This window comes from Epargyreus clarus, unplaced genomic scaffold (assembly GCF_041222505.1).
Source record: "Epargyreus clarus isolate Ecla_fem2 unplaced genomic scaffold, WU_Ecla_fem_2.2 ptg000002l, whole genome shotgun sequence".
Classification (NCBI taxonomy): Eukaryota; Metazoa; Arthropoda; class Insecta; order Lepidoptera; family Hesperiidae; genus Epargyreus; species Epargyreus clarus.
Window position 1 is genome coordinate 2,651,357 of NW_027332210.1, and position 15,510 is coordinate 2,666,866.

Here is a 15,510-nt window from a genome sequence, read left to right on the forward strand (position 1 = left end):
CGTTTTGCTTTTCGCGTAACTTTACTAAGTTATTTTATAGTTACTGTGCTTAAACTTACGTTAGTTGGAATAATACGATGTCGAATAAATAGCTTTTTGGTAGTTACAAACTTTGTTAATTGTGTTTAATAGCAGAAAATGCTTCTTTAAGTATACTTATAGAATAATAGCGTATCTTCACCTACACAAATTTATTTCATAGATAAATACAATTACAAATCTGTGCTATATTTGTAATTAGGCTAAATAACATTATCGTTCTATTAATCATCTACTATCAATATAATATTTATATGTTTTATAATGTTTAAGGAATACAAGGAAGTACTTACTTGTATTTGTTTCAATACAAATTTAAGTTTTCTACAAACTTTTATAATATTTTGTCGTCTTCCCTAGATTTTCTTACGATGGAAATCTTACATTCATTTGTACACCACAAAGTTATTATTACAGTTACTATGTTGTTCATTATTCTGATTAGGAGCAACAGTCGAAACTGAGACAATTCTGGAGCAAACCGACGAATGCGTAGCGAGGAATTTTCCGTCGAATTCCGGACAACTACGCTCCATTTGGTGTTCCTGCACTAAATTGTTTCGAAGTTACCGTGTATTGTATTTAACATAGTTGCGACAACTTATATCAATATAGTATTGTAATATTACATATTACTGTTAGTTTAATATGCATCTAACATTGATTCAATTTTGCAAAAAAAACTGTCAATCTTCTCCATTTAAGTAGTAAAGTATTATCCAGATGTCTTGAACACTAGGACTTGCTAGTCCGCTCTGAATATAGCAATGAATCGCATCGTCACAGCAAATTGTATGACTACACCTACTCGCAACAACTTCAGAGCGGACTATCAGTTTGGCGCGGACTGTCATATTTCTAAAAGTAACGTCATTAGTAATAATTTAATTTATCAGTTTCCATAAAGCTTTTGGGTGTATCAGAGTCGCGTGCTTTTTTCAAAAGTATTGTGCAATTCAACGCAGTGATATAATTCATCGTACGCTTTTTGGATGAAGAATAGCACAGAAATAATGATATGCATTATGGTATGAGAATAAGTGGGACGATTTCTGACTGCGCCCAGTAGTTTATATTTAGCCTCGCCAAAAATAGGGAAGAATTTCACAATATTTTGACGACCCGTGCGACGTTTATAACCTTGATCGATTTTGTAATGGACTAAACTAGAATCTTATTTGGGGTTACACTTTTATGTGTGCAATGTGTATTGTTCTTATCTTTTGATTTAATTTGTGTCTTAACAATTAGTTAAACATTACACGAATACTTATCCGAGGCGTTCCATCTTAGTCCTCAGAGGTAGCTACGCATCTGTGATCTCAGGTTAATCTAATCTTTTCTGGAGTTCACTACAGATGCCGGTAGAAGCCACTAGATGCCGGTAGAACTATCAGCTACTCTCTCATCTACTTCAATACTACAAAAACTATAATTTATATTGCGTGACGTCACTACTAAATTTATTTTATAACTTATTAATGATATTACGTTCACTTTACTAAAACCGCTTAATATTTGTCGTAAATAACCTTTGAATTCTGATTAAGTGCTTTCAACTTTGACATTAGTGACGTGAATAAATTCGTCGTAGCAATCTAAATTCGTCGGAGCAACCTAAATTCGTCGGACATAGGCAACTTGAACTGTACCCTTACCATGAGTTTTTACGTTTTGACAAATATGACTGTTTTGGTATTCGTTTACGTATTTGCCTATACAATTTTAAATCAGCGCCCCTAGTGGATTGTATCAGAACTATAGTGTAAGTAACCTAACATTAAATGTCTAAATTGACAAAATGGCGCTTTACGTTTTGTCTCTCTTTTTTGCGACCATGTGAGGCAGACAAAAAGACTAGAGCACTTACTTATTGTTACGTTTACTTAGTCTACTGAAGCAAACGGAACAGAATAATGGATTGAGTAAACGTAACGTAAAATTATGGCATATTTTGTAAACTCATGGTAAGGGTACTGTAATCCAGGTTAGCGGTGTTACCTATTTTACATTTTAAGTGTTCTCCGGCTAAATTGTACGAGGCTAATTGTGTTTTCAATTAAACTTGGCCAACAATAAGACGCTTTGTTAATTAAATACTTTATTAAAGTGTAACTGGTAAGCTACAAAGAGGAAAGTATCTATAAAGCATAGATATTGTCGACGAATTTGAATTTGTCTTTCTTACACAAAATTAGTTTTCGTCGTACTATGAAAGTATTATGGGAATTATTTTTCCTAATCTATTACTATACTAATGATGACTTTTCTTTCAGAGTGATTCTGATAGTTTCCCATTCTGATGGTTTCCTTAATGAAAAAAATTAAAAATAATTTTCTAATATGCGTGATTTTGAAAACTCCGTAGTATAAAGGATTTGAACTCAAAGTTTTGAAGTATGAGACATCAATTCCTATTGTTGGGCTAGCAAACTACCGCTCAAAAATCTGTCACACCAAAAATACTGTCTTCAATCCATCTCATCCTCGAATTTTCAATTTAATATTTCTATTGGCAACGTGATTACTGACTATTCATTGTACACGCTGATATTCGATAAGATATTTTCGTAGGTGAACTGAACATAAGGCATTCCAATTTAATCAAAGAATCAGCTTATGATACACTTAGATCTGTTCTACTTGAATTATTGATATCCAGGCATCGCCAAAAGTGTCAACGTAATATGTTCCCCGCCAAACTGCTAGTCCACTCTGAAGTTGTTGCGAGCTGGTGTAGTCATACAATTTGCTATGGCGACGAGATTCATTTCTATATTCAGAGCGGACTTGCAGTTTTACGCGGACTATACCAGCTATCATAAATTAATAATGAAATTTCCAATCAAAATAACCACATGCTAATTCCTTTAAAAGAAACCCAACCAATAATTTTCCCGCCATTTCCAATCGCCGTCAAATTCGGGCGCGCCGCGGATCAATTTACGATAACTCACCCCCCTTCCTTGAGAACCACCCCCAGCAAGTTCTCCCCGGCGAAGAAACCGGGTAACTGTATGTTTAATGAGATCGCTTGATTTAAGATTTTTAGATTTACTTGATTGTGTAAAGATTTTTTAAATGTCATTTTAAAAAATCCCTTGTGATTTGGATATAAGGGTAATTGTATGATTAATGGGATATGTTCTTTCGATTAAAGATTTACAAAATTATATAATTGTAGTTGCATATTTCACTGTAAAATAAGATTACATGATTATACATACATGCTACCACCATAAAATAATTAAGAACCGGGTTATTAAAAAAACCGGGCAAGTATATTACTTTACTGTGTAACTTTAAAATTTATTGGGAAGATATTATACGCTAAAAATGTAAATATTCCACTTCAAGCCTCCATATCGTCTTCCATGAGATTCAAGTAGAAAATAATCGAAATCAAGCTAAGTCACTCTGGATTAAAATGGTAATTTCTTTTCTTTATTGAATGTCAAAATTAAATTACAATAAATTAATTTAAAAATCTTAAATGCTTTGAAGAATATTATATTAATTTTTATCTAAATTTAATTTTTAATTTTTGCGACACAAAAAAGTAAAATTATAATAAAACTTTATTAATTTAGAAAACAAATTGAAACTTATCGAATATCATAAAAAAAAATATTTTTATTTTTAACCGGTTTTCATATATTTCTTATCCGTGAAGCCAGTTACCCGGTTCTAGCAGTGAGCGGCATCCGGACCATTCTCTCATGCGGATATCGTTCGGGACTTATTTTTAACTGTTGTGTGCGTGCCCCGTATGTGTACGGGGGTGGTTTGCGAGTGTGTGTGCGTTTGAAATATTCCCCCGTCGGCAACGAAATTGATGTTTTTAATTAGTTCGGAAACGCTTTTCGTCGTTACTGTACTTCTATTTTATTATTATTTATTATACTCTCATTTATTTATTGTATTGTTATTGTTATTACATTATTGTTATTCTTAATAAATTGTTATTAATTAAATTAAGATATACTTAGAGGAAATTACAGTGTAATATGAGTTTAAATGGTGAAACTGTTTGAGTTTTACTTACGTTCAAACATTTGCTTTCCTAAGAAACAATTTTAAAATATTTCATCGGTTTTTTTCCTTAACTTAGTACTAAATTCATTCACACTTAGATCTTTATCTTTAATCTTTTATGAATATTTATCTTAATAACTTGAGACATTTGGCCAGAAATCGAACCCGAAAATGGTGGTGATTAGCTAAAGTCAGATTTCAAGTTAGACTAAATTTAATAATTAGCCTCACGCGAAGACTAAGTTTAGTCTGAATCGTTGTCGACCCACGAACTAAGTTGGAACGTGGTGTGTGCAACTCAATTTAGAGTTCACGGTAAACTAAGTTTAGTTAATTGCAAAATTAACCATAGATATTATTTTAAAAAACTAAGCTGGAACGTCATGTGTGCAACAATGTAAATCAGATCGTAAATTTAATCTGTGGCGCGCCCAATTTGACAGGGATGGAATTGGCGGGAAGATTATTGGCCGCCATTTTTATTCGATGCGACATTTGCATGCATTTGTAGCGACAATGCGGTTAGGATTGTAAAATTTATTATCTGTAATTAGATTTTTTCATTTATATTCAAATGGGACGCCATGTTTTTCTATTTTAATGTTTATTTCTATTTTATTTTTATAAGTAAGGCCGAATCTAGTCCTAATGTCACAGTAAGTTGAAGATGGTAGAAGCATTTGTGGTTTCACTCCGGCGCCACCACCGCCACACCTATTTCTGCCTCATAACAGCAGTGTTAAGCGCTGCTGTGTTCTGGTTTGAAGGGTGTGGTAAGGGAGACATACTTTGACAAGGTATTCCAGCTTAGTCCTCAGGGGTAGCGGCGCATCTGTGGCCGACCTCAGGTAGGAATTACTAATCATATCTGGGGTTGATTACAGATGTCTGATGAAACTTGATTGTTTATAAATAATTAGCTGAAAAGGGACGTAATATAGCCTTCGTCAACCCCACAATTTAGACGAATGTGTAAGAATCCGTGAAGCCGTTTGGACTGTAGAGTATGCCAAAGAATGAGATATACATACATACATACATACATACTTTCAAAAACATCATTAGGGCATATCCGCAGTCAAATAATAATAGATTTTGTCGAAAATCTAATTAGTTACAGTTTTAATATTCGGCGTTTTAACTTTCGGCAATTATCCCTAAACCTATAGATATTTTTAAAGGCTTCCACGCCCTTTGTAAAACTTCGCCCTGTATCCTATACATCGAAATATATTGAAGTAGGTCAGGGATGAGGGTTGTTGAACCCTTGGGGTGAATTAAGCCCTGCGTAAGGCGTTTTTATTTCTTTTGCGTTTAACAAGGGTTTTATGGGTATGGTTATTTTATACGTTCTATCGAAAGGATTGGAGTAGCGTGGTGGAGTCCTGAGGTTGTAGGGATATGTGTCCAACAGTGGGATTAAGGGTTGTAGAAAATTACCAGTTTTCATAGTGTTATTATTTGATGTTTTAAACTTACAATAGTGTTTATTTATATAAATTTTTATTTAGTTTATTTGTAGTTAAATAGTTTATTTGTAGACTTCCTTATGGAAGTCTACAAAGACACATTGATCAGTGTGGCCCAATATGATCCATATTTATTAACCATTTTTTTCGGTTTAAAATCTGGGTTATGATATATGCAGGAAATTGTATTTTAATTCATGTATCATTGTTAATTTCTTTTCTTTAATAAAATCTCACTAAGCAGTGTTATCACATTAAGATTTTTAAAATAATTTAAAATTAGTAACTTTTTATTTATTATGTGAAGGATTTTTAACAAAAGATAAGTTACAAGTTTCAATTTAAGTTATAATTGGAGACTTTTTTTAATGGATTTAACTTAACGTGTCACCTAAAGGATCTTTCCAACCTTAATTTCTTATTGTTTTTTCGTTTATTAATATTTACTTTATTAATACATATTTTAATTTTAATAAAAAATGATTAATGTTACAATTGGTATCTACAATTTCACAAGAAATAATGTAAAAGATAAGATAAAAAAAGATAAACAATACCATCTTACACACATGACACAAAATAAGCTACAAATATTTCAATTATCTATCTTTTCTTAACTCTAATAGCGGTCTTACTAAAAAGTAAAATTAAAATATTCCCATTATTAACATGTATAATACTTCAATTCTTACGTTCCTTTGTCCAAGTCTTACCAAGGCATAAAGAAAGGTCAAAGAGGATGGAAAATATAGACTCCGAAAAAGTTTATAGTTCATGTATGCTGTGTGATAGAGAATTCGTGTTGAATACTGTATGTTTCCTAAAGAAACAATTAATATTATAGAATGGGTGGTTTATGTTGGTTTTTAACGAACTTTACGTAACAAATGAGTATTTAGTTCAACCGAAAATAAAATACTGCCACCCATTTATAAACAATCTTAGAAGGAGTTCCATTAGTCTCCACGTCGATGGGGTAACTTAGTTAAGTTACCCCATGGACGTGGAGACTAAAATAGAATGCCTCGTGTGCGTCTAACTTACTTGATAATAACCCTAAAGACCAAATTAGAATTCCTTGTTCTTTAAAATCCAACACTACACTGCTGTTACAAGAAACAAATTTGTGTTACAGCGGAGCTTCCGAAGACGAACTACACTTCAAAACATATCTTGAATTAGCAGTCTATTCGTTTACTACCTCCACACCACCATAAAGGAACGCACACAAGCATCTTACCATCCCCGAATAAGAGCATAACTGGCCGAGGGTGCCTCCCCACCCTGAGGCTTTAAAAAGAAATTTCGGAACGAGTTCCTAATTCGAATTCGAAAATTAAAATTCGAACTTTACGTTTTCGGTTTATTTTCGTTTTGACAACTTTTCATGCGAACTTTTGAATATTGGAACTAATAGGATTTAAAAAACAAACAGCAAGATCCAGAACCCACTGTCCCACTGCTGGGCAACGGTTATCTTACAATGATAAGATTACGTCATAGTCCACCACGTAGCCAAGTACTTTGTAGATTTCATACTTTGAAAACTTTTTTGAGAACTCTGAGTCTAGGTTTCCTTACTTTTTCGGGTCCATTAAAGCAATTTTAGATTCATCATTATGTAGATTGATCCCAATGTACGTACACGAAGCAATATATTAAAATATCTGTCTTTATATACAACACCATTATTTTATTTTTTATTCCCGTATTAACTCGAGCATTGAAGCAGTTTCATTACGCTTACTAATCATAGATTAGTAAAGATTACTCACTCCTAACTAGAAAATGTGCCCAGTTTTGAGAATTGAAATACTTGCGTAAAAAAGTTTTGCCACGTCTCCGTGCTAATATATCCCTAAAATATTTGAAATAATTGTTTATTTATTATGTAAATTCATGTAAATTACGCAGTATCAGTTATTTATTCGTAAATTTACTCTACAAATGTTTTTATTTGTCAAGAATTCAAAAAAAGAACTTACGATAATAAGCCATTTTTGGCTTCATTCAATTTCAAGGCGGCGAAGTATCTTTACTAATCTATGTTACTAATACAAAAAATAATAAATGCGCAAAATAACTTCCTATGAAACGCTATGGGGCTCTTCAAGATCAGCTCTCCTTCAAAGCCGGTGATGCATTGGCGACTCCTCTGGTGTTGCAAATGTCCATAGGCGACGGTGACTGCTTTCCATCAGGTAGCCGCCTTATCATTAGAATTTAATAAAATAGTGACAGTGTGATTTTTACCTGTTTCTAATAAAACCACTCTAGAATTCTGCCAAATTTTAATTCTGCTAATTCTTACCAAACCAATTCACAAAAATAAGATTTGACTATTTCTGCATATTAGACAGTCAAATTTCGATTATGATAGGCAAAAATGCATAGATTGAATATCAGTAACGGACGTTCATGAGACAGGATTATAAATATTTTTTTCATTGTTGTGTGTGTCTAAAAATACACTATAGTCAAACACTTTAGTTAATCCCAAACTGTCACTCTTGCGGACAGATTAAAAATCCGCGAGCAAAGTCTTGCAAGGTGTATTATGCTTAAGAATATGAAATAACAATAACTGGCCGCTGGGCGGGGGTGGATTTGGGGAATGCACCCCCTTTTGTTTTTTAAAAAGAAAATTTCGGAGCACGGCTCTTTAACTAACTCCGCTCGCTTGCGTTCCGTCTGAGACACTGTTCTTATTGTGGCGATTTAATTTTGAGTGTGCTTTCATTTTTAAGTTTAATTTTGGCATAATGGGCAAAATACCAAGAAGCTATGCGTAAAGAAAAATAATGTTACTGATGAGGATTTTGAAATAAGAAGCAATAAATGAAAATAATAATACGCAACAAAAAATATAAAGTCCCTATTAAAGGTCTATTCTTAAATCATACGCAATAATAATAAAAAATAAAACGTAATAAAGATCTTACTTTCAAACACGAAATATAGGCCGGAAATTTAATATTAGTACACGAAAACATTAAAACCAAAGTAAAGTTAAAAAGTAAAACGTAATGTTAACGTAGGCTCTTCTTTCAAACCGTACGTTGCAATGCGAAGGCAAATTTAAATTTAGTAAGCAATAAGACGGTAGTAATTCTCAACAAAAAATCCACAATATTAGCCCACCTGAATTTCCGTTGAGCAATTAAGTAGCAAGTTAGCCTTTTGATCCACTCATCGCTCGAGAAAGACTAAATACAAAAAGCGAAACCTAAAAGTATAGGATAATAAAATGAGAAACTTATTACTGTCCACCCAGGGGGTGCATTTCGGAAGAACGTTCGCACCCCTCCGACTTTTAAAAATAAGAAAATTTCGGTGGAGCGTGATATTTTTAAAATAAGAACCTCTTTCGTGGCATATTCCGTGGAGAGAGATTTTAAAATAAGAATAGTTTCGCGATACCCCCCTTCCTCCCGTTCGTCTGGAGTTCGAAATAAGGGAGCGTTCAGTTCCTTCGAGCTACTTAATCCTATACTCGCTTATCCACACGTAATACGGTAATCAGAACGCTAAAAATCTGTAAAATATTACCAATAAATTAATTTTACAATTCATTTTATTAAAAGCTGTAAAAAATTAAATTCAATTAATTTTATAAATGATTTTTGTTAAATAGATAATTCAGAAAAATGCGTAAATAATAATAATATGTCAATACAAATTTAAGGATGCGTTCGAATTATTATTTACACTTTTTTTTTAAATTTTAAATAAAGATTATGGACGCATTCAAATTAGTTTCCAGCCACTTTTTTTCGTTCCAAGTCGATTTCCTTCAGTCGTGTAACTGGTCTGTTCTGAACAGACTTATAAGAATTCGGGGGCAGATTGGGTGGTCGGGGCCATATTCGGTGGGTGTTGGTTAGGGTGTTCCTTGATGAGAAGAACGGTTTTTCGTAGAATTTTGTTAGCTCCGTCGGGCATCGACCCAGTCGATACTTGTCCGATGAATGTTATAGTAATTGGATCTCCTTCGAGCGTTATCACTCGGATTCGTTCGAACTTTATTTCGTGTCGAGACTTGAGTTTTGTTTTTTTGATGCGGAAGATTTCTTTAGACTTGCTTATTTTGTTTATTAGTACAGATACTGAAGACAGACATGGGTTGTGGCAGAACAGAAGCATTTTTATGTATAATATTTTGACACACAATATCTGTAGATGCATATAAAATTTGGGGTTCATTTGCATCTGCAGTACGTTACCTTTAAGACAACCAAATTCAGAAATTTAAAACAGTTTAAAAGTGTTTTATCCGTCCTTAAAAATTAATTTGGTAGTAAAATGTACCTACTTTATTACGTCAGAAACCTTAACGCAGCTTAGTAGGTCGTCCTTTAGGCTTACCCCATTTTTGCGAGAACCAAGCCCAGCATTGGGACATAAAAGAGATTCAGCCCTATTATATGAGTATCTTTATACTATAGTTAACTATTTCAATTAGGTTTTATGTCCTGTTAAGATGGTAATCGATATACTTGGGTGATTGCCCACTTAGCGTTAGACCAATGACATGTCTATTTTTGTATCAGTAATGTTTTCTTCTTTTGGGTTACCAGCCAGCGGGCGTTTAACAGCCTAGTAATTGAAACTCTCTCTCGGGCGGTCCGAGGTTCAAACCTAAGGCATTTTTCAATATGATATGCGTATTAGAAATTAATTATCATTTGCTGTAACTGTTAGAAAAATATCGTGTGGAAACCTATACGCCAGAGTTCTTTATAAAGAAGTTTTCAAAATTATGAGAAATCTACCAATTCGCATTTGGCCAGATGGGTGGACCCTATCCTGAACCCTATCTTATCTATGACGTGCTTTTGCCCGCGGCTTCGCTTGAGTTACGAAGTATTATTATTAACTTATAAGAAGATTTATACAAACTTTCATCCCCTATTTCATCCCCTTGGGGGTAGAATTGATCAAAATCCTTTCTTAGCGGATGCCTACGTCGTAACCCTGCATGCCAAACTTCAGCCCGATCCTTCCAGTGGTTTGGGTTGTGCCTTGATAGATCACTATGTCAGTCAGTCACCTTTGAGTTACATATATATTTAGATAAGAGAACCGTGCTCAGCAGTGGGACAGTGGCACAATAATGGATTGACGACAAATATATTGGTTTATAGAGCTACGTGTGCCTATAAATATATATTTAGTTGTGGTTTTTATTTTTTGAAGTAAAACGCTTTTCACCGAAGGAAAGACAGATCATTGTATATTCAAAACGTTACGGTAATATCGTGCTTCGATTACGGCAGTTGCGTATTACAATCACCAAAAAAACATTGTACTTTTTGGATCTTCACTTTTCAAGCACAGTTGTAACTGAAGCCTCACATGCGTTGCCTCCTGAAGACGAAGATAATCTTATTTTAGTCAGCCGGCATCCAAATTCCACCGAAATGCAAAAAAAAACGTGACATTGGTATAGTCCGCGTTATGCTAGTCCGCTCTGAATATAGAAATGAATCGCGTTGCCATAGCAAATTGTATGACTACACCTGCTCGCAACACCTTCAGAGCGGATTAGCAGTTTGGCGCGGACTATACCTCTCTAATCAAACTATAATATTGTTTCTACCTTTCATAAAATCAACATATTTCCTCCTAAGATATTTTATTTAAAAAAGACATGGTAGAGGCACTATCTAAAATAGCGTGGGGTGTTAAATATAAAAATAATAAACCTTCAGCCTTAGGGTTTTATTTTAACCCTTACCCTAGAAGGTTACTTTGATAGAGCGCTATCAGGAAATACTAGCTAATGAAATTCTCGTGGGTTGCACAAGATTAAATTTAGTTTTCAGCGAAGCAGTTTTTACAAAAGTACGCTTAATCACGTCTTGAATTTATTTGCGGGGGTAGAAAAGAATTACTATACATAGGTATAATAAAAATGTAAGATTCGCTTGTCTGTAAGTATATCCTAATTAATATTATACATTGAAGGTGGTAGAACCCTTTGTGGTTCGACTCCGGCGGCATCACCGCCACATCTATTTCTGTCTCATAACAACAGTGTTAAGCGCTCCTGAGTTCCGGTTTGAAGGGTTTGGTATGGTATACATACATATTTTTCTGAGGCGTTCCAGCTTGGTAATCAGGGGTAGCGGCGCATCTGTGCCCGAGCTTCGGTAGGAATATCTACTTACCATCAGGTGGACTGCATGCTCATTTCCTACCTCAATTTTATAAAAAATACGCTACTACTAAATTTAAAATTAAATTCAGCTCCTTTTAAAAAAACCGCATCAATTCGAAAACTAATTCTATTCCGCAGCTTGGACTAAAAGCGTTGAAATTTCATTACCTACTTTCTGATAGATATCGTCCTATCTTTCGTCTTGCTGGCTTGCAAATTCTTTAGTTGCATAGTAAAATTTATTTAACTCTACAATATATTTATTTTTTATGTTAGTAATTACTAGTTTCTACCAGATAAACAAAAAAACTAAAGTTAGTTTATTTAGTACTATTGAACACTAAACTTAGTTTTTAACAAAATTTTATTTCCATGGTTAAAACTTAGTTTAGTTAGTACTTTTAAAAATAAAAATAAAATATTTTTGTTTAAAATACGCTACTAATAAATTTATCATCAATTCGAAAACTAATTCTATTCCGCAGCTTGGACTAAAAGCGTTGAAATTTCATTACCTACTTTCTGATAGATATCGTCCTATCTTTCGTCTTGCTGGCGAAAATTCTTTAGTTGCATAATAAAATGTGTTTTAATTAAACGTTAATGTTTAAATATGTGTTACAATAATAAATATTGGACATTATTAGCATCTATTAAATTTTATAAGCAAAAAAATAAGAAATATTTAACTTAGTTTAGTAAGAACTATGAAAGACTAAACTTAGTTTTTAATAACATTTTGTTAATTTTCTGAACTAAATCTAGTTTAGTTAGAAATATCCCCGACTAAACTTAGTTTTTATTTTTTTGGCTGACTATACTTAGTTTATAAGAACAAGAAAAGACTTATCTTAGTTAATTAGAAATTATTAAAGACTAACCTTAGTTTATGAAAAAAACTTTTGTTTAGTTATCGAACTAAACTTAGTTTAGGTAGTACTATCAAAAACTAAACTTAGTTGACTAAATTTAGTTATTTGCTGCAGGGTTGCCGCACGTATGCCATGGCGGAGTGCTCGTTCGCCCGCTGCCAACAGGAACGTCGCGCGATACGGAAGGAACTGCAGCGCTGGACCAAAAACATGGTCTACATTCTCGGTGAGTGACAACCCTGAGACTTGTAATATGGTGTATAGTTTTTTGTGACAGCCCTGAATTTTGTAATTTGTAACTTACACGCCCAAATCGTTTGCTGTAAATTAATATACATATTACGTTTTTAATGATAATACTTTTTTAGTTTGACAACCCTAGGTTAATAGTAAATAAAAAATCACTATATTATACATGGAAAAACACATTACTTTAAATATACTATTGTTGTTATTATTTCAACATTTTCAACGTAAATATTTAAAATACAAAAAAAAATATACAATTAATTTAGTATATGTGTGCAACAGTTATCAAAAACTAAAGAACAAATTCTTATATAAGATGCAGCTCCCTGATGTACCGTGTCCGGGATAGCTCCAACAGCATCCTGAAGATGATAAGCAATAGAGTAGACTGTAGATATATTTCTCATTGCAGTTTTCTACATTTAAAATTGTAATGTAACTTAAAATTTAAATTGTAATTCAAAAATGAGTCTTTGTTACTTTAAATAAATAATTAAATCGAAGGTGGTAGAACCCTTTGTGGTTCGACTCCGGCGGCACCACCGCCACACCTATTTCTGCCTCATAACAGCAGTGTTCGGCGCTGCTGTGTTCCGGTTTAAAGGGTGTGGTAAGAGAGACAGTCTTTTCTGAGGCGTTCCAGCTTAGTCCTCAGGGGTAGCGGCGCATCTGTGGCCGACCTCAGGTAGGAATATCTAATCCTATCTGGGGTTGCTTACAGATGTCCATGGGCGGCAGTAGCCACTTACCATCAAATGGACTGTACGCTCGTCTGCTACTCCTATATTATAAAAAAAAATATTTATATTTATAAAATCAATTTATACATATAAATATTATATAATAAGTTTTAATTTATTTTTACATTTAAAACTACTCTACAGTTTTAGTCCCACATTTTAAAACATTGTCATATTATAATCATGTAAATGGGTGGACATTTACAATTGAAATTTCATTTGAAAACGTGTATTTGCCGAAAGGTCAACTTTCTCCTCTGTTTTGAATAAATCTGTTTGCCAATACACTTGAATTTATTCAAAGGATTTTAGTGAATTTATAAAAGTTTTTGACTTAAATAAATAAAAGTCGTTATGCCTGCTGCTTTCTACGAATGCGTGTGTTTGTGAATATGTGCGCGCGTGTGTGTGTTGTATTTAGATATCCGCAGACGAGCATCGTGCACGGCCGTTTGTATAACCACAATATGGAAATTTCGTTAAATGAAAAGTGTGTTACATTGTCTCAATATTGCATCTAATGAAAATTTGTGAAATATAGACAGAAGCACTTGCTTCTGTCTATATTTCACACATACTTATGTGTAACACTAACTTAAGGAGCAATTATTAAGAAACATAAATGCGAGTTCTTGAAAATATTTTAACTGTATACGTTGAATGTACATGTGATTCCTATGTTCTATTTCTAGGAACTTCGTTCTTTACTAGAATCCTCAGATCGCTGACTTATTTTTTCTCTTTTTTGTTTCTTTCATCCTTTCTTTTCTTTAATTCCTTTAATATTAACACTTATACAAAATAATATGGTATAATTTAGTATATTTTGTTACAAGTTTAACCGAGTCGTTAATTTTTTCAATTATCTTCCATTATTCCTGCTTTTATTTATTTCCTCAATTATTTATTTATTTTATAAGATATATGTTTGAGACATTAAAAAGTAAATTTTAAAATACCAGGATTATATAACTATAGAGTAGATAAAACATTCCTTCAAACATTCATATATTTCAATATCGACTCCAAATGTACCAATCCAATATAACTATAGAGTAGATACAACACTCTTTCAAAGCTTCATATTAGTGCAATATAGACGCATTTCAATTAAACCGAACCAATTAAACCAAGGCAGACTTGACGTATGAATCTTTATTGTGGAAGTTTCACATTTTGGTGCAACTTGTTTGACGTACCTACAACGTCTATATTAAATTCGCTGAAACTCGTCCGGCCGTTGAAAAACGGTGTGTAAGTTTCACAATTTGTGTCTGTAAAGTTACATTGCTAATATTTACTCCTTTCTACCTTATTTGTGTAACGTATGTGTGTGTGTATACGGTTGGTTGTGTGATCTTGTTAGTATTTATGGAAAGTTTAATGATATACTAGTGGTATGAAATTTGCTTATACTTTGCATGTTTGGGTACGATTAATAATTGAGAGACTAAGGATCAAGTTATGGTCCATTATTAATAATCAATCCATCTTTACCTACCAAAGATTGAAATTTGTCAACTTTTAGTATGTAATGTGTGTATGTATGTAATCCGTTACTAATATTCAATCTATCCATTTTTTCAAAGATTGAAGTTTGATAATTTCACCAAACTAGATATTGCCAATTTCATATCAATGTCGATCTTTGGTTAACAAAACATTGGATAGATTGAATATTAATAACAGATGTATAACTATCTATCGTGTCAGACACTGTCCGTGAAAAACAAAATCATATCGTTCTATAAAAATTATGTGAACGTATTTTCTATCTTGCGTAATACGCCCGCGTAGACACGTGCCTATCAAAATATTGTATAGAAAGTATATTTGTCTGAAAAGACACGTTTAATGTCTGTAGATGGTGCCTTGTACGAGTCGTCTTAATTTAGTCGTCAAGGGTAGCAACGCACTAACTAGATCGACCTTAGACAGAACTTTTG

General features: G+C 33.2%; 1 protein-coding gene across 3 annotated transcripts in view; it reads left to right on the forward strand.

Moving 5' to 3' along the window:
* Eip93F (Ecdysone-induced protein 93F) overlaps positions 1–15,510 on the forward strand; it is a 287,440-nt gene that overhangs the window by 73,037 nt on the left and 198,893 nt on the right. For all 3 annotated transcript variants that reach the window (XM_073077914.1, XM_073077923.1, XM_073077930.1), the window contains exon 2: positions 12,690–12,801. In XM_073077914.1, the coding sequence (XP_072934015.1) occupies positions 12,708–12,801 (94 nt within the window). In that variant the 5' untranslated portion in view covers positions 12,690–12,707. The remainder of the gene's footprint in view (positions 1–12,689; positions 12,802–15,510) is intronic.